The sequence below is a fragment of the Magnolia sinica genome, chromosome 2 (assembly GCF_029962835.1).
Source record: "Magnolia sinica isolate HGM2019 chromosome 2, MsV1, whole genome shotgun sequence".
Lineage (NCBI taxonomy): Eukaryota > Viridiplantae > Streptophyta > Magnoliopsida > Magnoliales > Magnoliaceae > Magnolia > Magnolia sinica.
In genome coordinates, this window is record NC_080574.1 from 32,088,130 (window position 1) to 32,115,353 (window position 27,224).

Consider the following 27,224-nt stretch of genomic DNA (forward strand, 5'->3'; position numbering starts at 1 on the left):
AGAAATAACAAAATGAACAAACCAGTCAGGACCACCTATCTAGTGGGCTCTGTCATGGATGGCCTATGGGCTGAGAGCCAGACCTAAGGAAAAATCCTGTTCATCATTTTTTCCATCATTCTCCGCAATGAATATCCAACCATCGAGCACTTCTGCTTTCTACCATTGCTTTGAAGGACCGCTGTTCGGATATCTCGATCGATCTATGTACTGACTTAGGGATGGACGTGTTGAGGTCCAGCACCGTCTTCCTCGGGAGGATAACTACTCTGCATCCATGGAGCTTCTCTAGACTCCTGACAAAGATATCTCGAATCAACGGTGAAAATAAAAAAATAGAAATAATTTTCTAAAAATATGAAAATAAATTCATTCATAATGAAAATCAACTTTACAACCTCTTAAATAGTTATATGAACCTTGGGGAGAAGTTTCGGAATCAAACTACAACTAAAACTCCCTAAAATTGTGACTTCCTATAAATAGTTACTATTTATAGATGATCATTATTTCTACTGGACGTATAGTTTTTGGCCAAAAATGGTAAGTGTCCTATTTGGCTTAGCCATGTTATTTTCCTATCTTTTCCAAGCTCTTTTCATGTTGGATGCAACTCCTAAAGCTCAAAGATGAAGAGTTATAATCAAACTAAAACTTACCATAAATAGTAAAAATGAAAATAACATGAATTTTTGACCATCGATCTGATGGAATATCGCAAATTTGGCATGGGCAACCTGGTGTAGCAGATTAGTTGGCTAAAGTACCTTCTTCTACTCCAAAATCATATACGGTACGTCGAATAACTAATTCCGCTTCGCAAGATATGCCTGTTTTAAGGTTCTGACAGTTTGGATCACTTTAACCTCCGATCGGGCCTTTTCTAGTCCATCTTGGTCATGGATGTAAGCCCCGTATCCTAGACCGTACCGTTTCATAGACTTCCGTGGTCTTTCCGGTCCAATTCTGGCAACCTTTGACCCTTAACCGGTATTTACGCGCGACCCTGATTCATACGCTGTCAATCCGAGTTGACTCAACCCAAGACTTGTACCATAGCGACCGCGCCGTCGCTGCGGTTCCGATGCCGCGACTCGCTCGCCGAGGCGATACCCTGGTCGGGAGATGTGGGCCAGCGTTCAGTGCGAGAAAAACGCCGCGCGTTGCAAAACCTGAGAGAATCTCTACGACTTGTCGCATCAATCAATCCTATCATATCAAGTACATGTCAAGTACACATCACCTTTCACCCTTTCCTAAGCAAGCCCCAAAGTCTAAAAGTTCTTACACAAGCCATACTTTTCTTACACCATTTGCCACAAAAGTCAAAAAAAGCCTTACACACCCATCCCTCTCTCTTTCATCCATCACTTAATCACACATCACCCATCTCTCTTTACAATTCTCTCTCCCCTTCATTTTTCAATTCACCTCCCAAGCAACCCAAGAGCACCATCCATCCAAGCCTCTCCCATTCCTCCCAAGCTTCAAGTGTGGCCCATTTCCTACCCCTTCATCTCCCATCTCAACCATCCAAACCTCATCTCCTCCGTTGGAATCGAAGCTAAGGAGCTAAGGAAGCTAATGGAGCAAGACGATCAAGCGGTGGGTGCTTTAATAGGATAGTTTTAATGTTTTTAAGATGGGCCAAGTGAGGCCAACCGATCAATGGTTTGGATCTCACTTTGGACCCTAAGTTATGGTCGATGGCCCACTTGGATCATCATGATCATTCCATGATGGGGCCATTTTCCATGGACCCCATCATGATGTTTATTTTACTTACACACTTAGGGTCATCTAGACCGTCTATTTTAGTGGAGAAGGGATCTCCACAGTTGGATTTCGAAATAATGGGCCCACATGTAATGAGACCCACTTGATTTATGTTGTAAATCATTGAAGGGAGGGCCCATAGTGTCGGGGTCCCTCCATCATGCGTGTCCCACTCTCTATCCCTCTCTCTCCCTCTCTATTTCATTTTCTTTTATGAGATCATGATACGGTTGTGTGGCCCACTTGAATGAACCCCACCTTGAGGCATGTATTCTATCCAAACCATCTACAAGTGGGGCCCACTTTGTGTGTTGTATCCACACCATCCTCCATGAGGTCGCCCACCTAAGAAGGGCCCACCCCTAATGTATTTGTTAAGTACAACGTCCAGCGTCTAGGGACGCTGGACGTGGTTTGGAAAACACAAAAATATCAGCTTGTTTCCAAGCTTATGGGTGGCCCACTCATGTAGGCCCCACCTTGATGCATGTGTTCAATCCACGCCGTCCATCCTTTTCCTCAGACTATTTTAGGCGTTGAGTCGAGAAATGAGGTTGATCCGAGTATCTGGTGGGCCATAGCATTAAAAACGGTGATTTTCACCTTTCAAATTTGCTTAAAATTTCTTACGCGCCAGGACATGTCCAATATTGGACTCGTTGGGTCTGTCTTGAGCAGTAAAGACCAATGGTTAGGGTGGATTTACATGATGCGGGCCGCACACCCGAAAAATCGTAAGAAAACGCGATTTAAAAAAAAATAAATGGGCTGCTGCCGTTGTCAGTAGCGCAGGCAGCACCTGCTGCTGCGTGTGACGGGCGGGCGGTCAGCAACCCACGGCTCTAGCCGTGGGCCCCACCTTGATGTTTATTTGTCATCCAACCCGTTCATGAGGTGGGCCACTCTCAGTAGTGTGCCCCCTCCAAATCTTAGCTCCATCCATAGCTCAGGTGGCCCACACTGCAGGAAACAGTGGGATTAAACGTCTGCCCTTGGAACCCTTTTCTGGGCCACAGAAGTTTTGGATCCAGCTGAGATTTGTCCTTCCTATTCATTTGGATCCGCAGGACCTTATCAACGAATTGGATGGTAAGTAAACATTATGGTGGGCCCCACGTGGAGCCCATAGGGATGTATGTGTTTTTACTCCCACCGTCCAGGCGGGCGGTGGAGCCCACTGTGATTCATGTGTTCTATCCCCACCGTCTAGGGGACGGTGGGTGTGTGTGTGTGGGCGTGTGTGTGTATATATATATATAATATTATATTATATATAATATTGTATATACTATATATAAATTATATATTATATTATATACTGGGTGGTGGGCCTTCATGTGGACCCCCCCCATGAGGCAGGTGCTGCATCCAATCTGCCCATCCATTTTAAAAAGCTTATTTTATGACATGGGCATAAAGAATGAGCCAGATCCATAGTCCAAGTGGACCCCACCTTGGCATTTTGTGAGGCCCATTTGATGTATTAGGAGCCCATGGTTTAAGGCCCATTAAGATGTATTGGGGCCCATGGGTTGAGGCCCATTTGATGTACATTTGGGGCCCCATTGGTGTGGCCCATTTGTTTCACATAGACCCATGAGATTAGGCCCATTTGATGCATTCTAAAGCCCACGGGTTATGGCCCATTGCAATACACGCCCATTGGTGCGGCCCATTGATGTGGCCCACTTGATGAATATAAGGCCCATATGATATGGCCCATTTGATGTATTTAAGGCCCAATGGGATGTACCTAAGTCCATTGCAATGTACGATCCCAACATGGTTTATGTAATGATGTTTACGACGGGCTATGCCTTGGGAGCAATGGTGGTTTGACGTCCACATTGCAAATATAATGTTGATTAAATGTCCACATTACAACTCTCCCTAGGGCCCATTGATAGGCCTGTACCTGTTGTGTGTAGGTCGTCTGGGCCATCTGCGTTGTAAGAATAGTGCATTACTTTATAACATGTTTAGTTCCATGATTCATGATCATATGCATCATACATATGCTTGATATGAGAAATGACTGATCATAGCATATGCCGTCGGGCAGATTGTTTAGGGGCTCCCGGATAGGGGGTGTTGCCCTACATGAGCGCATGATACGCGCAGGATTGTTGTATGACTGGATATTGTGACTCATGCATTCGCATTGTATGATATGGTTACTGCACGCCCTAGCGACATCAGGGCCGTAGCCTCCACAGACATATCGTGGTTGGCAGGATTGGATACCGGAAATATTATTTTACATGGGGTGCTATAGATATCCCTGGGTGAAAGTCCCTAAACCCTTATGGTACCAAGAGGTTGCTCCAACGTCTAGACCGAGTGGGTGCATGAGCGTCGAATGCCGATTACCAGACGGTTGCGCTTTCCACTGTGTCGTGGTCGGTTGGAAGGGGATGCGGCCTTACCCGACCGAGAGGAGGGGGCAAAGCTAGGCTGAGTCTGACCAGCTGGAGGAATGGGTCCACTATTGACGAGCCGAGCCCGATATTGGCAGACAGATAGTGAGGTCTTTTCCACTCACCTTATTGCGCACGATGGGGCGGCAATCTGGCTTGGAATGTACTAGACCCCGGTGATATTCCAGATCTGAGCTGTATTGATATGTGGACTTAGATGAGGATTTGTATGCTTGAGTTGCATTTCGCATTACATGGTCTTGGTATGGCCAACATCATTCATGCTTTGCACCGTATGGCCTTAGTACGGCTAATGGCATTCTTGGCTTTCATCAGCATGTTCCGCATTACTCTGATAACTGCATAACTGCATTACCACCTTAAGCACACACTTTCACCACCCTCTAAGCTTTTTATAAGCTTATGCACGACCGTTGCGTGCAGGTGACGTTGGATCGTAGCAGCGTTGAGGCTTGAGCACGTGGCAGATTATTTTGGAGTTTTGTTCATCATTATTGTATTTCCTTTTATGCTCATTGTACTTGTAAAGTTTTTGATCATAATGGAAATGTGATAAAGTTTTTGTTTATTGTTTGTGGGTTATGCCTTTGGTTATGCTTATTACGAATCAAACTAGTGTTGAAAATCCTCTTCGTAGCATCCCAGGATTGGAACCTGGCGAATGGGCACTAGGAGCCGAGAATGGAGTTCTACGGAGACTGTCAGCGTCGGATTCGGCGATCGAAAATTTTGTGAGCCCGATTTTTGAGTTTGGGGCGTGACAATGGAGTTGTCCGTGACCCGCTCTACATCAGTCCCTTTGTTGAGACTCAAATAATGCATAATTTCCCCCATTTATATCTTAATTTTATGAACATGAATCAGCTTAATGTTCTATTTTATTCATGTTTGTGTTGCAAGGTGAATTTAAGAGCTTAGATTAAAAAGGGTGCTAAAAGCATGGATTTGATGCTCAAAAATCACCAAGGCAAGGATGAATCTTAGGAGACCAAGATTGAAGAATTCACATGCCAAATATCCAAGAAAACTAAGTGAGAAATGAAAAGAGTCAAATATTTGAAGTGAAGAATCCTGAAATTGTCCTGAAAAAGCGTATTCTAAAACTCTGAAGTCTATTTTGAAAAACTATGCAGAGTGAAGTCTATTTTAGCAAACTGCATAAATTTGAGGCGGTTTTTAGAGTTTTTCAACTTTGTGCGAAAGTTGAAGTTCTCCACTTATAAATAGGGCTTCCTAGGGCATTCCTAAGCATTATTCAAGGCATCTCAAAGCAAGATCTAGGGTTTTTAGAGAGTTTTATAGTTTTAATTTATTTTTCTTTACAAGCTTTTACATATTAATTCTTTCTTATTGCTTTCTTTCTCTATTCTAGTTATATTTTTTTAAGTTCTCTCTAGCTCAAGCTAGAAGGGAAGTACATTGGTTTAATGTTTTCATAGTTATGATGATTGATTATTTTAATGATGAGAAGAATGATGTATGCATGTTATCTACTGTTTAAGTTTAGTTTTTTATCATAATGTGAAATACATATGTTTCCATTATATGAGATTCACATTGATGGCTAGGCTTATCCTGAATCAATTAGATTTCCTAGATATGAGAGGTTCTCAACCTACTATATTTCTTTGATATTCATTATCTTATAAGTATGAATTCTTAAAATCACTGGCGCTTGAAAATATATATCAATGGTGCAAATCCATTATTTTCTAATCTTTTATATTATTTATTTAAAATGTTTAAATTATTTTATTTTCTGATTAGGTTGACCATAGTGCTCGGATCATAGTTATGTTATCCAAGTCATCATGATTTTAGAACATTAACGTATGTGCAGTACTTTGAAGCTTGGGTGTTTTTTTAATTCAAAAGAATTACATCCATTCAAAACTCCCAAAATCAAATTATCAGTTTAGTTTTTATTACTTACTTTGTTTTGCATTTGATTTTCTTCTTTTTGTAATTCATCTCCCTGTGGTATCGACCCTATATTCACGGGATATTACTTACGAACCTCTGCACTTGGAGGCAAGCAATCACCCCTCCACTTCAAAAGAACTCGTCTGCTTTGGTTCATGATACTCGGTCAGGTCCGCGAGGTTGAAAGTACGCAAGATCTCCATGTCATCCGAAAGATCAACAACGTAAGCGTTGTTATTGATCTTTTGGAGGATTGGCATCGGTCCAATCTTCTTGTTTTTCAATTTGTTGTATGTCTCGATTGGAAATCTCTCCTTGCATAGATGGACAATAACTTGATCGCCCACCCAAATACATTTTTATCGCCGATGTTTGTTAGCTCGATCCTTGTACTTATCGTTTGAGGTATGTAATTTGGCTCGTACCTCCGTATGAATGCTCATGATCATGTCTGCCATATGTTCTGCTACAATGCTCATGCTTGGGAACTTAGGCAAAGGGATCAAGTAAAGTGTGTGGCGATGCACTCGACCGTAGATAATCTAGAATGCGGACTTCCCTATCAAGCAGTTCACCATGTTGTTGAATGTAAACTCCGCTTGAGATAAGGTCAAATCTCATTGCTTAAGTTTTTCACCTGAAATACATTGAAGGAGGTTCCCCAACGTGCGATTCACAACTTCATTTTATGCATCGGTCTTCGGGTGGTAGGCATTGTTGAACTGAAGTTGTGTACTGAAGTGATTCCATAAAATCCGCCAGAAGTGGCTAATGAACTTCATATCATGGTCAGAAGTAAGTCTTGAGAACCTCGTGTAGTCGCACGACCTCTTTAAATAATATATTTGATGCATGTGTCGCATCGAGGGTATTCTTGTATAGGATGAAATGCGTCATCTTCAAGAAATAATCTACCACCACGAACATTGAATTCATGCCACGCTGTGTTCTTGGGAGACCTACCACAAAGTCCATAAATAGGTCCTCCAAAGGGTCGTCAGGTACATGTACTACAGTGTAGAGACCTGTATTCTGAGACCGCCCCTTGAGGACCTGACAAACATGACAGCGCTGCACCCACTCTACCCACGTCACGTACCAACTGCGACCAGTAGTATCATTCTTCAACAAGAGCTCGCGTCTTGTCCCGCTCAAGGTGTCCACTAAGGCCACCTCCATGTAATTTTTGGATAATTTGCTCTCTCAGTAAGCTTTTGGGGATGCCATAATTGATTCCATTTGAAAATGAACCCATTTTGCATATGTAAGTTACCGAGGTGACCTTCTTGGCATTTAACTCATGCGTCCTTGAAGTCGTCATCGTCAGCATATATATCCTTAAGGCGCTCGAACTCAACAACCTCATTGCTCATAGTGATTAACAAAGTTGTATGGAGGCGAAGTGCATCAGCCACATTGTTCTGCCAGACTTATGTTTTAGTACAAATGCGAATTCCTGCAAAATTGAAATCCACCTAGCATGCACATGATTCACATTAGTTTGGCAATTAACGAATTTAAGAGCTTGATGATCTGTGTAAAGAATGAACTCCATCTAAATTAAGGAATGTCGCCAATGTCGTAGTGCTTGGACTATTGCCTAAAATTCGAGTTCATAGGTTGACCACTTTTTATGTGCATCACTAAACTTTTCACAGTAAAAGGCTACTGACCTACCTTCTCGAGACAAAACTCCTCTAATTTCGACATATGAATTGTCACATTCGACTTCAAATAGCTTGTCGAAGTTGGGAAGTACGAGAACCAGGATTATGAACAACCTGTGGTTAATTTTAGTAAAGCTCCTTTGGGCTTCGTCAATCCACTGAAATTGCCCTTCTTCATACAATCTGTAATTGGCAACACAATGGTGCTAAATTACTTCACGAACTGATGATAGAATATCATCAATTCGTGAAAACTCCATACTTCGTGGATGTTCGTCGGAACCGGTCATTTCCTGATGGCTCTCACCTTTTCGTCGTCCATTTGGATGCCCATGAATATCACGACAAAGCCCAAAAACAGTAGGCTATCGGTCAAAAAGTTGCATTTTTAAAAATTGATATACAACTTATTTTCAGTAAGCACTTGAAGGACCTTCTTGAGGTGTTCTATATGGCTTGATGTGTCCTGACTGTATATCAAAATATCATCGAAGTAGACCACCAGGAACCGCCTAATGAATGGTTTCAGAACTCGATTCATTAACCTCATGAATGTGCTAAGTGCATTCGAAAGACCAAAGGGCATGACCATCAATTCATATAACCCTTTCTTGATCTTAAAAGCCGTCTTCCATTCATAACCCGACCGTATTCGAATCTGATGGTAGTCGCTCCTTAAATCCAATTTAGAAAATAATTTTGTGCCCTTAAGCATGTCCAATATATCATCTAGCCGCGGTATGAGAAACTTGTATTTTATGGTAATCTTATTGATATATCGATTGTTGATACACATGTGCCAACTTTCATCTTTCTTAAGAGTTAATAGAGCCAGTACGGTGCATGGGCTCATGCTTTTTCGGATAAGACCCTTATGGATTAGTTCCTCCACTTGCCCTTGCAAAATATCATACTCCTTCAGACTCATCTAATAGTGAGAACAATTAGGTAAGTTGGACCAGGGGACAAGGTCCATATGGTGCTGAATATCTCGCATGGGAGGCAATCCATTGGGAAGGTCATCAGGCCAAATTTCTTTGAATTCATGTAGCAGGGTTTTAGTTTCTTAGGGATGATGGTGGGCTCGATTTCCTTCCCCTTTACAATTAATGCAAAGGCTTGTCCCGTTTCTTTAGATTCCTCCATGAAGTCTCATATGGTTAAGAGAAAACGACCATCCACTTTAAAAGTTCTGAGTGGCTCCTCTAGATCCATAGGGGCTAATATGATTTTCCGACCGTTTTTTATGAAAATATAAATATTATCTCACCCTTTATGAGTGGCGTCATGATTGGATTGTCATGGTTAGAGCTGGGCATCGGACCGAGTCGGATCGGATTGGACCCAACTCGACCAGGTCCGAGTTCTACATCGCCTGACCCGAACTCGGTCAGATCCGGGACCGAGTCCAGGTCCTCAGACCCAATCCGATCCTAAATCCTGCTGACCTGAACCGATCCGAGTTCGACTCGGTCAGGAAAACCGAGTCGGAGCGAGTTGGGCAAAGTTCAGACCGTTCATTTTTGCCAACGGTGTGGAAATCATTATTCTCACTGTTTCTTATGGTGAGATCTACTTGATTAATAGATATACTTAAAATTTAGCATCAATCCCTCAAATGATCGGAAAAAACTGATGGACGGTGTGGATAAATCAAAAAAATTAAGATGGCCCCCACATAGTTTACTCAATGGATACAATATCCCATCGCGAAATCAGCTTCTCGAAGAAGCTTTGTACGAAGGGCAGCGGAGTATGGTAAGCGTACTGAGTAAACTCCGTGGGCCCCAGTGGAATTCATGCATTTTATCCACTCCGTCCATCTCTTTTGAAACATAATTTTAGAGCATTATCCCAAAAATGGAGTACATCCAAACTTCAGAAGGACCACACCACCGGAAACAGTGTGAATTGAACATCTACCGTTGAAAAATTCTTGGTGACAACAGAGGGTTTAGATCAAGCTGATATTTGTGTTTTCCCTTCATCCATGTGTTCTGATCTTATGAATAGGTTGGATGACAAATAAACATCATTGAGGGCTTAGAAAATTTTCAACGGTTGAAATCAATACTTCCACCTTTTTCAGTGGTATGGTCCACCTAAGTTTTGTATATGCATCAATTTTGGGTTGAACCCATAAAATGATCCGGCAAAACGAATGGACGGCGTGGATGAACTACATGCATTTGCGGTGGGCCCAACTGAGTTTACTCAGAATGATGAGAGCGTCCAAGAAATATAGCCTAATATAGGCTATGTAGCTAAACCAGCTATACGTACCTGCTCTAGGTACGTGGCGTGTGAGGACGAGCACTGACGCTCCTCGAGCTCCGAGTTGTACGAACGGTTCAAAGGAGATCAAAGTTTTATGGGCCCCACAGTGATGTATTTTTATATCTACATCGTTCATCTATTTGTAGAGATCATTTTAGAGTATTATCCAAAAAAAAATTTATGTCCAAAGATCATTTGGACCACACCATTACAAAGCAGCGGAGATAATGATTTTTACCATTAAACAATTTGTAGATCCACATAATGTGTCTTTTCCATCCAATCTGTTCATGAGGTCACAAAGACCTGAATGAAGAGGAAAAACAAATTTCATATTGATCCAAAACTTCTGTGAACCCAATAAGAGTTTCAATGGTGGACGTTCAATCCCCACTGCCGTCCGTAGTGTGGTCCACTTAATAGTTAGATCTGTCTTTCTTTTTTTCCTCAAGCCTCAATAAGATATTGCCAAATGGATGGACGGTTTGGATATAACACATACCTCGTGATCAGACCCACAAATCTCACTGACGTTACACCAGCTAATCTGCTTCGTACACCACCCAATCCGCTTCCGTCAGTTTGGGTCTGACTGACAAAAGATGACAGCCTGTAAACACCTGCTTTCGCCAACCATCCTTCAATGATTCGGATTGCGTACTGAGTAAACTCTGTTGGGCCCACCGTGAATGTATATGATCTATCCACGTTGTCCATCCGTTTTTCCATCTTATTTTAACGGTTGAGACCAAAATTTAATCATACCCAGAGATCAAATGGACCATACCAAAGGAAAAAGTTGGAATAATGATTTCCACCGTTGAAACCTTTTTAGGGCCACGGTGATGTTTATTTCTCATCAAACCTGTTCATACGATCACACAGGCACGGATGAAGGGAAAAAAACAAATACAAGATTGATCCAACACTTCCGTGGCCCCCAAGAAATTTTCAACGGTAAATATTCAATTCACACAGTTTCCTGTGGTGTGGCCCATTTGAGGTCTATATATGCTTCATTGTTTTGGTCAAGCCTTAAAATTATCTGATAAAATAGATGAATGGTGTGGATAAAATACATAAATCATGGTGGACCCCACAGAATTTACTCAGTAAGCTTAGGGTGCTGAGTTACGCAGTACACTGTCCGCTTCCCTTCTTCAATCAACGCTGCTGCGACTCTCTCTCCTGTACACAGCTACACACCATTTCAAGCCTCTGAACCCAACGGCAGAAAATGACGGATTTGATCTACCAGAAGACAAACAGCTAGCCTTCTTCTTCAACAAAAAGAGAGAGACGTATATATAGACAGATAAATATATATAAAGAGAGAGTTGGGTTTTTTGGCGCCGAATGAAAAAGCTAGGCGGTAAAATTTTTGTTTTTCGAAAATATGCGTGGGCGGTAAATCTTTAAAGAGAAAGAGAATTTTGCAAAAATAAAGAGATGTGTACATCCCGGGTCGAGTCGGGTCGGGTCGGTTCGAACCCTTTCGGTCCGGGTTTTCGGGTCGGTTCTGTCCGGATACACTACTATCCGAACCCAATCCAAAAAAAGATCGGATATAGATTTACAGACTCGATCAGGCCGATCTAGGCCGTCGGTTCTGTTCGGAACGATACCGAGTCAGGTCGGATCGGGTCGAACTCACCGGATCGGGTCCAATATGCCCACCTCTAGTCATGGTCGACCGAGTAGTATATGACAGGCCTCCATGTCAACTATATCGCATACTACTTCATTTTTATAATGTTTACCAATTGAAAATATATAGAGCATTGTTCAGTTACATTCGTCTCGCTAACCTTTTTAATCCAATTGAGGGAGGGATGACGTTTTGTTTTTAATTACAATTTCTCTACCATGACCTTGGAGACGATGTTCTCACTGCTCCCACTATCAATGATCACATCACAAATTTTTTGATTCACTGTATACCTAGTTCGGAAGATATTATGTCGTTGTGGGTGTACTTCTTTCTTTAGTGCATACACTAGTCATCTCACAACAAGCGACTCGCCATGATCATGTAGAACCCAATTTGCCTCATCCATTTCATCATCTGCAACGTGCTCCAACCATCAACATTCGGGTCTTAATCGGAGTTTTCAGCACTACCATCATTGATGGCGAGGTTCATCACTTATCGCTGGGGACAAGTGTTTGATAGGTGATCCGGTTGGCCACAATGATAGAAATGGTCGTGCCTTGTCCGACAATAGGAGTTCGGGATCCTTCTTGGACCAACAACAATCGTTACGCCCCTTTGGGGCCTAGCATGCCCACTTCTCTGATCTCAGTTTGCGGGTGTAGGAGGTTAAGTGCGTACTCCTAAAAGTTTTTTCCATTTGAGCTATGAAGCTCCTTGGGATTAACTCACCGCGGCGACCCTGGCAGTAGGATAAGTCCGTGTGTTTAGACGTTAAGCTGTGCTTCCGCTCTGATAGCTGACTTGATTGCATCATTCATCATCCAAACGGGCTGCATCTAGACTTGATCCTGGATCACCATAGCCAATTCACCATTGAATTGGGCGACTTATTGTGATTCAGTCTCGACCAAATCATTATGCGTCGCCAAATGATAAAATTCTTCTATGTAATCTCTCACCGACCGACTACCCTACTGATAATTTTGGTATTGTTAAAATAGTACCTGATCATAGTCGCTAGGGAGGAATCGCGCACATAGCAGCTACTTCATCCACTGCCATATGCGGATAGCTACTTTCATCTGCATTGTTCGTGCGAGTTGCAGTTGCTCCTATTAAGCTGAAGCTCTACCCTTCAACTTATAGACCACACGCTTCACCTTATTTGCTTCAGGGATTTTCATATAGTCAAAGAACCTCTCAACTTTAGAAAGCTAATCGAGAAAATCCTCAATGTGAAGTTGGCCATTGAAGCTACGAAGATCGACCATATCTTAAATTTTTGATCTATTTGATCAGCTCGATCGTTGCCTTGTCTGGGATATTGGAGGATCATGTCGTCGATCTCCTCGTCATTGGATCCCCCCTCCTTAGGAATGATCATTTGGTTCACTGCCAACACTATCCCACAATCTGTACGATTACGAGTCCCAGCACCTGCTAGTGGGAGATCATCACATGAACACGGAGTGGCCCTAGGGCTTTCGTCAAGCGATTGATGGCAGCCTGCAGCCCTTGCATGACTTGTCGATTCTCTTACTGTACTGTTTTGAAAGCCATTGTTGTTAAAGGTAAATTCCCTAAAGCACCGTCCATGGGATTGTTATCCGACCCGTCGTTTTAAGTCATAGATCAGAGGAGAAAGCCTCGATCTAATACCAATTGACTTAGGGATGGACATGCTAAGGTTGAGCACCGTCTTCCTCAGGGGGATAACTACTTCGAATCCATGAAAGTTCTCTGGACTCTTCACAGAGATATCTCGAATCCACAGGGAAAATAAGAAAATATAAGTAATTTTCTAAAAATTCGAAAATAAATTCATTCATAATGAAAAACTAGTTTAAAACCTCTTAAATAGTGATATGAACCCTAAGGAGAAGTTTCAAAATCAAACTACAACTATAACTCCCTAAAATCATGACGTACTATAAATAATAAACTTACTATTTATAGATGGTCATTATTTCTAATGGACTTCATGGTTTTTGGCCAAAAATAGCAAGTGTCCTATTTGGCTTAACCATGTTATTTTCCTAACTTTTTTGAATCTCGCAAATTCTGCATGGGCAACCTGACATTGGTTGGTTGACTAAAGTATGATTGGTTGACTAAAGTACCTTCTCCGGTCCAAAATATAAATATTGTACGTCAAATAACTTATTCCACTTTGGGAGATATCCCCGTTTTAAGGTTATCCTCTTAATTACTTCCACAATTGGGCCTTTTCTGGTCCATCTTGGCCATGGAGTTGTCCGCACCCGCAACCGTATGTCATCTTTGATACGGCCTACTAAATTGAACATGTCGATTGACCTGTTGCCACGTGTACGGTAGGAAAAGGGATCTGCCATATTCAGACTTGTGAGAATAAACAACCGCGGAGTGGGCCCCATTTTGGAAAAGAACCGGTGCGTGGAGTCTGGACATAAACACCTAATACGTATTAGGTAAATGATACATTAATACCCCTAGTTACGTCAGTAACGGACCTCTTAAGTCATTATCTGTCCATGATACGTGGACCACCACACGTGTCACACACAGGGCGATAGAAAGGTAATGCTGACGGTGCGGATTATGCACTTTTATCTTATTTCATTCTTTGTTTTTGTTGTCTTCTATATGTAGGCTGGCCACAAACAGCTAGATTGCAGCAACTTCCACCACATATTTGGCATACGTGCATATCAATCTGGTCCGTGCAAATCTTAGGCCCCTTTGTGGATCTAGCACGGCTTGAAAATTGCACTGATCGGATGCATCTAACCCTCTTAAGTAGTGTCCACCAAATGCATGGGTAGAAGAAGATTGTCCGTCGTCCAAATCCAACGGGTCAGATCAGACGATCTTAGAATATAAGTGTGGAGAATCTGCCAAAAAGAAAGTTGTCTGTGGAACAAAGACATGCTTGGAGGACTGAGGAGTGGCTTTCTTTTGAAATAGCGGTGCCGTTGGTACAAGAGATTCTCTCTCTCTCTCTTTCACACCCAGGTCCATAGCTCAAATGGCAGACTGAGTGGAGATACCTCGTTTCAACATTTTTGAGGTCTTGGCATCGATCCCTAGCGGGGTGGCTAACATGGAGTGTGTGTGATGACATGCTTGTGTACTAACAAGCTAACCCAAAAGAGAGAGAGAGAGAGAGAGAGAGAGAGAGAGAGAGAGAGAGATTTCTCTTTCGATTTATAAGTTCTGACGGTTTGGATCACCTCCACTTCTGATTGGACCTTTTCTGATCCATCATGGCCATGAAACTGTCCACACCCGCTCTACATCATTTAGCCAATCAGGGTGCGAGAAAAACCTTCCTATTTTTTAGTATGTATTCCAATGAGGTGGACCAATAAACTTATGAACCGAAGGCCTAATATTATAATAATTAACACAAGCAATTGTTCGACACTTGCGGTTCAGCAGAATGTCCTGACGTCAACGTTATGGCCCCCACGTTGGAGTAAGGGACCACCTCAAGTACGGGCGCAGCACACGTGCGGTCTGATTTCGTAGAGATGCTCTGTTGTCGTTCGCGGCGGTTGGAATGGTAACCTTGAAAGAACACGTCGACATAGCACTCACGGCTGTCAGCGAGCCGGGCCTAGGACTGTTTGAAGCCCGACTCAAACCTTCACGCTTGATTGGCCAAGGCCCGCCGCCCATTGACAGCCAAATAGAGCGCACTTGAGATTATCCGATACTCAACTCATCCGGTCGAACTTACTTTCACTTTAAAGAGATGCTCCGATGCTCTCGTAGCAGTGTTAAGTTGTAGTGCTGGTAGTTGCATTGGTTAACTTCAACACTTCAATCGATCGATCGATCGATCTAAAAATTTCAATTCACAACACATTTCATGGGCCACCATGCTAAAATTGCACTGATCAGATGATCCAATCCACTCTTGATTTGCCCTTATTTTCTATAGCTATCCTTTCTCCAAGCCGTGGATGGAATGGCTGCTGTGATTGCCTAATGAGTCATTCTCTCTATAATGATAAGCAATCCATGATGGTCCTTCACAAACAGATGCACCAAGATGTTGATTGGGACCTACTTTTGTGTAAATAATCTTGATAGTCCATCTTAAAGGACACTGATCGGATATTTAATATGAGTCGTCTCTCTTCCTCTTCCTTTTCCTTTTTATTCATTTATTTTTTAAAAAATTTTATTTTACACACTCACTCCAACACACGATAATGAGTACTCGAACCCATGAACTCGTAGTTGAAACTCTTTTGAGTCTACCAGGGAGACATGAGTAGGGAACTTTTTCCCCTGTACAAATGCGGCCTGTCGGATCCTTACCACAAAATAAATGCGGCCCATATTAACTACCTCCAATGACCAAACCTGTGAGCAAAAGCATTTTTATGGTGCAACCCATCCAATGAACGATCTGGATATTGTCGCGTGTCATGTTGCCACGTATGCCTTGAAAATCCTTATTCATCTAATGCAAGCAAGGACAACACTTCGTGTTCCTCTGTTTAATCAGTCTTTCTTTTCTTTTTTTTTTCCTTCTCTCGTTTGGGTTTAAAACAGAGCTTTGCTAAGCCCACCCGCGTGCAATAAAACTCATGTACAGGCCACACGTAGCCCAAGATCCAATCCCTCCATCGTAACGGCACCACTACGCTCATGCCTTCGCCCAAGAATCAGTTTACGGCTCTGAAAAAACTTCCCTTAACTTTTCTAACCTGTCACCCGTTTCCAATATCGGGGCCCTCATGCTGATTAGACCAGATTTTATTTTGGGGAAACCATGAGGTAGGTTGAAGCAGCCTGATGGATGTCAGAGATTTGACACACGCGAGCTTTATTGCACACGGGTGTGCCCTTAGACTCTAACACAGAAGCTAGGCCTAGAGGTTTGCTACTATACATCACGGATACATCAAGGACTGTATCGGTTGGATATGGGGTCAGGTTCACGGAACCAAACTATGCCTGGAAAATGTTCAATGAGAGCAGCCCATCACGTAAATGGTTTGGATCACCAAAAAAATGATTCAAAGTCCGCTGACATTTCTCTCCTGATTTGTTTTTAAGAAAGGTTTGGCAATCAACTGCCAACCTGAAATTAACCCTTGCCCTTTACCTATACCTGGGCCTGTAATCACACTTTCGGGCAATGGAGTCCACCCTAGCAAAGCATTTGACGATGATTGCACCAAGTATTCGAGAATAATCTCAGTCAGATTACCACACATTCCTGCTGCTTATTCTCACTACCATTAATGTATAGTACATATTTAAGTATACTAATAATTTCTAGTAACAATTATAGCCTGCTAAGCTCATGGTGCCCCCACCATGTAGGACATCTGGGCAGTGGGAAAGGCACCATCGTGAAGATTGCGCCGCGTGAAAATCAGGGCAATACACTCATTACAGGAACCACAGATTTCATTGGAGTGGTCCACCTGATGAGTGGATGGGGATGATTTTCATGGAAGGTGGTCTTCATGATGGGGTCAAATCTTTGCACTGCTCGATGCCCTGAACTTGGAAATTTTTGAGGGGAAAACTGGTTTAGAACAGTAAGCATGGCATGTTATGGCTGTAGGCTATCATTCTTTCCTACTTGACCCCCATCCCACTGACCCATGGGTAATTTTTCCGACCAATAAAATAACAGTATGCATGTTGCCTACGACTGAAACTGCACACAAGTACAAGCATGCAAATATCCACCAATATCAAGAAAGTGGCTCGCGAGTAGTTGGAGAGAGTAGGGTATCTCCCAAAAAAGAAAGGAAGTGGCTTGGCAAGTGGCGGGAGAGGAGAGGTGGCAAGGTAGGTTTCAACCCTTTGATTGTTTCTCTTTTCTTTGAACATGGAGCTTCTCAACTAACCATTGTTTTGTGGGCCATTTGTTGAAAGTTTAGGACTTTAATCTTGAATATTTTTGAGGCAACAACCATCAACCGTGTTTCTCATCAAATAAACAATTTGGACCACCAAACATTGACCCCATATACAGCAGAATAGTTCGAGCATATCCTATAACAATATGCGGGGTACATATTGTGGCAAGTCTCTTCGTTCGTTGCGGCTAAAGAGAAGGAATCGCCTGATTACTTAAATGCCCTTTCAATTGCTTAAAGCCCCTTCTCATGTCCTCTTATATTGAATGGCTCAGTTGTTTTGAACAACTAATTACAGGAATGTTTTTTGCCTATGGCAATTCATTATGTAGTAGAGACGTCTGTTTTCACTAAGTCAAGAAAATATCACAATCATGACTAGTGCATATTGTATTGTAATTTGATCCATCGAGTGATTTGGTACAATTGAAAGAGAAGCAAAGAGTTTGTGGAGGAAAAAACAGTAACAATAATTTTTTTTTTAAAAAAATCCACTTTGGGCTCCAAAGGCTCTTTTGGCTTTTGCACTATGGTTCAGACATTTTCCATACTTAGAACTACGGAAAAGATGAGAACAAGAGAACAAATATTAAGAAGCAGAGTAAAACTCACAGAGGTCAGCAGAGAGATAATACTTAAGTTGCCACTGAAGATTGTGACCGAGCAGCAATTCTTTCCAATGCCTTCAATCTGTTAGCTTCCATGCGAGCCTTCTGCTCATCTGTGATCTGGGCTTTGTTAGATTCGTTTTCTCTGATATCTGCAACTTCGTTTGGTGGTGCTTCTGCAGAATTTTGCTGAGGGTGTATTTCAGCAGCAGCCATCTCATTTTGCAAGGATTGACTTGGTTCCTGTTGTTATAATGTGATAGGTACTTATTGAGATGCAACTTAACAATGACATCTAAGAAAGAACCACTTGAGAAACCCAACACGATGACAATGAACATTGCTTGAGCTTATTAATAGAATCTACAAACAGACACCTCTTGGGTTGTTCATCTATTGATTGTTTTCCAGAAATTCAGAATTTTAATCATTCCCATAGGCCATAACATGTGCTACCATTGTCAGAGTATCATAATCCCAATTGTTCTGATTGGTATACATATGCAAGGGAGTTTATCCTCGCACCAGTTGAGTGTTGCACTTAATTGTATGCTGACTAGCAATATGTTATTAAGTGTACCTGGTCAGACACATGGCAACTCAGTGCATACATAACTCTAGTCCTTATCCTCAAAATAAACAAGTGAACAATTAGATTTGTCTGCCCATTTTGGAGTGCATCAAAGATTTTAGAGTACATGACCATGTTCCATTATGTCTCCATCGCTTCCAAAATTTGTCTCACTTTCACGATGTACACATTAAATTATTCAGTCTAGCCATCGTATGGGATCAGTACATCGTCTCTCAAGGTTTGCCCTAGGTGGTTGGTAATTGAAATGTGTACTTCATAATCATGTCACCAAGTTACTTTGTCATTTTTGTCATTCACCAAAGAAAAAAAAAGGAAAGAGAAAGAAGGGAAAAACGGGGGGGGGGGGGGGGGTGGGGGAGCACCAAGTTCTGCTGTTTTGCTTTATATGCTTTCAAATATTATGACATTTCTCAATTGTAGGTGCTCGTGCAACAAGGAAAACTGTTTTTGCTATTAGAAAATTAATGTATCAGTTACAAAGCTAATAAGTTAAATGTTATTGTTCCTCTTAGAAAACAAAACGGTTAAAATCAAAAGTTTATGGAATGAATTAATCAAAATGATTAAACTACAAATATTATAGAATGAAATAATTTGTAATAGAAAATGAAATAGCAACCCAAGACTAACCTGAGTAGCCTTCCTGTATATCTCATCAAACATTTCTTCAACATCATGGCTTTCCACTGGCAGATCTGCCATATCAGGAACTGGGCCTTCTGTGTTCATAGTTTCCTCAATGCCTGAAAGATTTACATTAGAGCTTTACATCTATCCCCCTCATTAGTGACCGAGGATAAGGCAAAATCAACAAGGAAAATGGTGCCTAGTACAAGTTATTCTACCTTTTTCAAATTCTGAAGTATGGCAACAATTAAAAAATCCACAAATTTTTGGCATAAACAAAATATTGAGTGGCCTTGGAGAGGCAAAAAAGATACCACAAAGTTCTGTGAGAGATTACCTTGAATAGCAAGGCCATAGAGCACAGGCACATTTAAATATGACATTTACACTACCGAAGTTGTTTCTGAAGTTTATGCGTAATTAGACTCAAAAGGAGTAACTTCTCACAAATTAAATCACACATCCCAACATACTTTGAGAATCTAACTAAGCGTTCAGAGATACACATGAGGCTACCTGGTTCAAAATCTGGAGCAACATGCTCAACAGGAGGTTCATGCAGCATTGTGGGATCCCCTCCATAGGAAACTCTCTCTCTTAGTTCTCTTATACAAGTCTGGTAAAAAAGCATCATGTAGAAAGTAATGAGGAAACAAGTGAGCAAAAAAATGAGCAGATTTATAAGAGAGATGCTGCCAAAATGTGAATATCATCTAAAGCCTACATTTATAACAGAAGAAGAAGAAATGTCTCTTTAAGTCACAAGAATATGAATGTCACAGCCACTTATGCTTTAGCAACTAGAATTCACTTCAACATTATCAGAAGCTAGATTTTCAACCTTCATAGACATAAAATCACTGATATCATCTACGGCTACATTTAAAAATCTCTTTCAGTTTAAAAGTGTTGTTTCTGCAATTTTCAGGAGGAATTAATTACCCCCATAGAAAACATCATTGGTACGGGAAACATGAGAACTTCAACATTCTATTAAATGATTCACTGCTGTTATGAAGCCAGAAAAGCTGCAGTTTCCTCGACTAATTCCAGTTCTGTGACAACCATGGCCTGCCCATTGCATCTTTCCCTGTACTAGCTTCCTTTACAATGTCCTAACAGAGGAAAGCTGATCTGAGTAAAATCGTTACTAACGCCGCTTACAGCACATGTGTGCAGAGTAAAGATGCGCAGGACCTGAGCCACTGTTTATTTCTACCAGTATCTTAAGATTTGATAAAACAACAGATGAGTCATTCATATTTCATCATGCCGACCACACCATTAATCTGACTATATACATATAGCACTGTAACTTGGGTACGGGTCAACAAGAACCCAACCCGAGTTTGGGTCAGGTTGGGTTGGTTTGGGTTGTCAACGTCCTTGGGTCGGGATCAGGTTTCAAAACACCAACCGATTTGAAATCGGGTTGTATTCAGGTTGAGCAAATTTGGGTCAGGTTAGGTGGGGTTGGAAATTATTACACATATTTGGGTTGCATTGATTTGTGGGTTGCGTCCGCTTGAAGTCAGATCAGGTATGGGTTGACCCCTGCCCGAGTTTCACACCTATATCCAGACAATCCTAACCACTGAATTTGAGAATTGAATTCAGCTATTTCTCCTATTCCTAAATGAAAAACCCATATTTATTTTCCCTCAAATAAAACAGTTGGGATTCTTGGACCAACCTCATTTTTCGTAAGGCCTATTTTAGGATGGGGCCACGAGATATGTAGCTTAGAAATAGCAGGTAAATGCCATGGCAAGGTTAAGATCATCATATACATTTGAAACATACATTTATTTCCCAATACAATCGCTCACTAGCATTCGAAGTGGCTTACCCGTACACGCTTGGTGGCACCTACTTGTTCCACCTTGTGTATGAACTGATCAAACGAATAATAAGGGAGCAAACGCGAGTGCCATTGAGCATACAATCCGATCAGATTCCCCAAATCACTTACCTGTAAAACTCAATTCACAAAAGAAAAAATCAACACAGATTTTAGAAATTGCAAAGATAAAAAAGAATCCGATCCAAACGACCAAATCTACAAAATCCAAAATCTATTACCAGGATCAAGATCGATTATCAAAATCAGTGAACCCTAACCGAATATCACAAGATCAGATCTCGATTCGAGAGAGAGAGAGAGGCCAACCTCATGACCGCGGCCACGATACTTGAAAGAGCGAGCAAAGTGGCGGAGAACGAAGCCGAGGCCGTCGTTGGAGAGGAGAAGCTCGGGCGTGAGCTTAGGTCTGGTTCTGGGGAGCTTCTTCTTAGGGTTTTCGGAGGATTTTTCGGGTAAGGGTTTTGAGCCCGTCCATGTCTGGGTGTAGGAAGAAGAGGATTTAGGGATATCGGGGTTAGGGTTTGTGGGAGAGAAAGGACAGTCTCGAGACCAATGCCCCGGCCTGCCGCACTTATAGCAGCCGGTTGGCGCAGCTTCTCCTTGCTTCTGCATCTCTCTCTCTCTCTCTCTCTCTCTCTCTCTCTCTCTGGTTTGGCCCTTCTTTGCTTGGCGGGAAATGGAATGAAGGGGAGGGAAACGGGAGCGGGTTAGGTGCGGCCCCGGCCTTACCCAAGACGGTGCGGCACTTACCGTGGGGACCACCTTGATATATGTATACTATATCTACACCGTCCATACGTTTTGAAAGAACATTTTAAGAATGAACCAAAAATGAAGCAGATCTAATTCTCAGGTGGACCATAACATTGAAACAGTGGTGACTGACGATTAATGGACCAAAAAAGTTTTGGATCAAGATGATATTTATTTTTTGCCTTCGTCTATTTTTACGTGACCTTATTAAAAGGATGGATGGTAAATAAACGTTATGGAAACATCACGGTGGTCTTAGGAAGTTTTTAATGGTAGGACATTCCATCACCATTGTTTTCTATAGTATGGTCCACCTGAGATTTGGATATTCTTCATTTTTTTTTATCATGCCCTAAAACGATCTGTAAAAGTAGATGGACCGCGTGGATATAGAATACGTATATCAAGGTGGGCCCAAACGGTAAGGGCCGCACCTAATCCGCTCCGTAGGGAAACGGATCTGGAATCCTGTACGTCACGTGTTGTATATAGTGTGTACAACACCCGAGCTCCGTGGAGCTCAACGTGCTATTTATCTAATATCGAATCCGTTCATCAGGTGTGATCTCTAATGACATCCGTAAAGATCATCAATTAGCTCATCAGAAATTTTAGGTGGGTCTCGTCATGAAGAACAATGTAAAATCACCTGAATCCTCTAAGTTCACACGGTGTGGCCTGCGTTATCTCTGTGTCAGCTCACTTTGGGTTGTCCCCTCGTCCTGTTGAGTCACAACTAATGAACCTGATGGACGGGTTAGATGCAATGGATACAACAAGGTGGGCCACACCGAAAATGGGTAGTGCGCACCCAACGGATAGGATTTGTGAATTATATGATACAGGATTGGCGTTTTTGCACAGTATACGCGTGTTTCCAGTTTCAAGGTTGGGACCCATGGTTCTACAACAATCCAGACCACTGGTCTCGTGATTCTCATCGTGGATGGACCGTTCATACAATCTGAGAGGGAATTTTGGGTCACGAACCATCCACGGTTGAGATCGATGGAAAATTGGTCTGGATTACCAAAAACATGGGCCCCACTTCGAATAGTTGGAAACACGTATATATAGGGTCGTGTATCCAGTATCCTATCACTCCACTTCAGGGCCTGGTTTCTAAAAGCCCAAGCCCGACTAAAATTAGAACGGGTTTGGCTGCAGCCCAATTCAAAGTAGGCCGATCGAGGGGTCGAGTTAGATCCGGCTCTACAGTATCCATACTCGGCTAACTGGGTCCGGGTCCTTTCAGGTCCGGGGTCTAGTTCGTGGAGACCTGGACCCGGATCCAATCAGGTTCAGGTAGGGTAACCCTTAAGTCTTTTAATCTAGATTTCAAATTTGGTTTGGCATACTTAAGAGCTTTTACATGACTGGGCCTACATAATAGATGAATTAGATTGCACACATGTGTGACTTTGACACACCATGTGTGGATGGGATCTCTTACTATATATTTGTGGTCCAGGAATCAGCTTTTACATGACTGGGCCTACATCGATGGATGAATTAGATCGGACACATGTGAGACTTTGACACACCTTGTGTGGATGGGATCTATATTTGTGGTCCAAGAATCCTCATTTCTTTAATTAGAAGAATCAAAGCATATTAAACATGTATAATTGTACAATTAAAACTACCTGGACCCAACTCAACTCAAATTTAACCGGTCCACATAACTTAAGTAGACCTGATTTCTACCCAGGTCCAAAAGGTGAGACCTGAACCTCACCCAATTTATTGCCGGGTGGGTCCAATAGATGGGGCCAAACGTATTAAAATCAGGTCAGGTTCAACAGTTACTCATGGGTTAAGGTGTTTGGGAACCATGGAAGTAACATATATAAATTAAGCAAAGTATTCCAATTGCATAATCAAGCCCGATCACAGGGACTCCGAGTTTAATGTGGAAAAACTATTTCAAAAAAAAAAAAAGGCATAAAACGATAGATATGCACCATGAAAATAAAAAATTACAAGAGAGACATTACTCGATTCGAATAAGCCCCGAATCATCCCAAGTTACACCCTCAAAACCTTAGGAACGAATTAGAAAGCTCTTAGATACTCCTTATTCCAAATTACACCCATATATATAGCCTTTAGGAGAATCACAATCGAAATAGAAAACAAATCCCGCACTTATGCAATTTTGTATAACTCTGCACGCACGTTCGATGACACATTTAATGGCACTTTGATGGCATTAATAAATCATTGATGGTATCAAAGGCCTTCGATATAATTGAGCATGATTCCAAAACATGTTAGCAACAAAACATTAATTTTTCAAATTTTTCGATGGCATCAATGGCTCGTTGATGGCACCAAACCCCCATCCATGGCATTGAGCAAGACAACTAAAGTGTCCAGCAACCAAGTAACTAGTGTGGCATTTTTAAATTTTCTCAATGGCATCGAGTAGCTGTTCGATGGCATCAAACAGCTCTCGATGGCATCAAATGGTCTGTCAATGACATCAATAGACCATGTTGCTAAAGATTTGAAACATCAACAACATAGGGTACCCATTGATAGCCATAGAGGTGAGGCCAGTACCATCATGGTTTAGGACTCGGCTGTCTTGGACAGACTCTTATTCATGAGTTGAGTTGAGTTGAGTTGTACCGGGTGAGTTGGGGGTGAATTGGTATATTTGGACCCGAGTGGTCCCCGATTTCCAGTTTTAGGCCATTGTTTCCTAATCTAGACCATTGGTCCGTTGATTCTCATCTTGGATGGATCATGTTCTAAAGATATTCCCATAGGGTAACAATCTAAGGGCTCCTGTTAAGACTTTTTTGAGGTTAATGTGTACTCTTGTTATTTCTTTGTTCTTACCTACCCGTTTGTAAGCCACTAATTGAGAAAGGTTGCACCCACATCTATAGTTCAAGTGATAGACAGTGAAAGATACCTCGTTTCAACACTGAGGTCTTGGCATTGATTCCCTAGTGGGGGTGGCAAACAGTGAAGTGTGATCTGACGGTGGGTGCACTAACAAGCTAACAAAAATAAAATAAATTGACAAAGGTTAATCTTATCGAGGATAATATGGAAGCAAAGCTGTGCACAGAAAGATATAGCATGTGAACGATCTAGGTGGACTCTGGCTCCCCTGCCTGAATAAAAGAGCCGAGTACAATGTACAAATCTTGGGCCAGACGAGTCCCCTGAGTCAACTCAACCTAACTCGGTTGTATTGCATGAGTCATTGCTGGGTTCTGCAAATCGATTTGCTGAACCGGTTCAGGTCCAACTAAATCTAAGTCAATTCAACAATTCACGGGAACTCATCCTAGACTTAAAACCATGAGTTCCATACATTTGATGGTTCAAGTAACGAAAAGGGGCTCATTACGTCGGTTGATGGATATGGGTCCCTGAAATAACATGCATTTCAAGTCCACCCAGGTGGCGTGCTTGCTAAGGTTACAAGGCTTTTGCTGCTGACTCACGTAAGTAATGGGTGGGTGGGCCAACGTGGGGCATGTCCCGAGTAGAACACGGATAAGAGACCTAAGTTCTGTTTACACTCTTTTATGTGTCGACGTGAACTAATGAGATGCTGCCATGCCTAGAGCTGGGTATTTCTGATCTAATCCGGTAGATCCGACTCGATCCGAACCGAACCGAAGGCTTGGATTGGTGCGGTTCAAGTTAGATTAGTCAGATTTGACCGTTTATCGGATCGAGTTTGGATCATGGTCAATTCGAACCGATCGGAACCGAAGGCTTGAATCAGTGCGGTTCAAGTTAGATTAGTCAGATTTGACCGTTTATCGGATCGAGTTTGGATCATGGTCAATTCGAACCGATCCGAACCGAATGGATCCAATCCGAATCGTTCCGGAGTGATTCAATGGTGAAAATCAATACTTCTACTTTTTCTTGTGGTATGGTTCACTTGAGCTTTGGATATGCATCAATTTTGGGTTCAACCACTAAAATGCTTTGAAAAACCGAATGGACGGCGTGGATAAACCACATGCATTCATGGTGGGCCCCAACATAGTTTACTAAGAGACATGTTGTGCACGTCAACCACTTGTGTGCACAGCACATTAGTGACGGGCCGACTAAGTAGCGAGAATAGCTACTAAAGTTACGTTAACAAGTTCCGTGGACCCCACCATGACATATGTTTTGCATCCACACCTTCCATTCATTTGGAGAGATCATTTTAAGGCAATATCCAAAGAACGAGTTAAATCCAAAGCTCTAGTGGACCTCAGCACAGAAAACAATGCGACAGTGAAGCCCACCATTGAAATTTTCTAAGGGCCACGAAAGTTTTAGATCAAGTTGATATTTGTGTTTTCCTTATTTCATGTTTTTTAAAAAACTTTTTAATAGGTTGGATTTCAAATAAGCATTATGATGGACCTTAGGATAGTTTCAACGGTGGAAATTACTCTCCCCACTAATTTCTTTAGTGTAGTCCACTACAGACTTTTATGTACCTCATTCTTTGGTTCATACCATAAAATGATATCTAAAAATGGATGAACAATGTGGATATAACACATACATCATAGTGGGGCCCACAGAACTTGGTGACGCCAACTCAACCTCTCTGTATCTAATCCGCGTCCTGTGGACGTAGCCTATATCCATTTCGTACCCAGCAAGTCAATAGGCTGTGACGAGCAGATACATGTCATAGACGAGCAGTGACAGGCCTCGAGCTCCAAGTTGTACGAATGGCTCAAATGATATCAAAGTTACATGGGCCCCACAATTATGTGTTTATTATATCCACAACGTTCATCCATATTTCAAGATCATTTTGGAGCATTATCAAAAAAAAAAAAAAAAGGAATCATATCCAAAGATCAACTGGACCACACCACAAAGAGCAGCGGGAATAATGATTTTCATCGTTAAAAATTTCGTAGGCCCCACCATAATATTTATTTTCCATCTAATTTATTATTAAGGTTAAAAATACATGGATAAAGAGGATAACAAATTTCATATTAATCCGAAACTTCTATGATCTCTAAAAGAATTTCAATGGTAAACGTTCAATCCCCACTATTTTTTGCAGTGTGGGCCAACTAATCTTTACATCTGTCTTATTCTTCGGCTCAAGCCTTAAGATGAACTCTACAAATGGATGTACGGTTTGGATATAACACATACCTCATAGTTTGACCCACAAAT

At 41.8% G+C, this 27,224-nt stretch overlaps 1 protein-coding gene across 1 annotated transcript; it reads right to left on the reverse strand.

The window, feature by feature from the left end:
- Positions 1 to 18,092: 18,092 nt before the first annotated feature.
- LOC131236903 (uncharacterized) lies at positions 18,093 to 22,058 on the reverse strand (the record flags this gene model as incomplete). The annotated part of the gene is made up of 5 exons (XM_058234434.1): positions 18,093 to 18,456; positions 19,439 to 19,551; positions 19,952 to 20,051; positions 21,285 to 21,407; positions 21,606 to 22,058. Coding segments are annotated over 5 exons (1,005 nt in total), but the record flags the coding sequence as incomplete, so codon positions are not given.
- Positions 22,059 to 27,224: the final 5,166 nt, after the last annotated feature.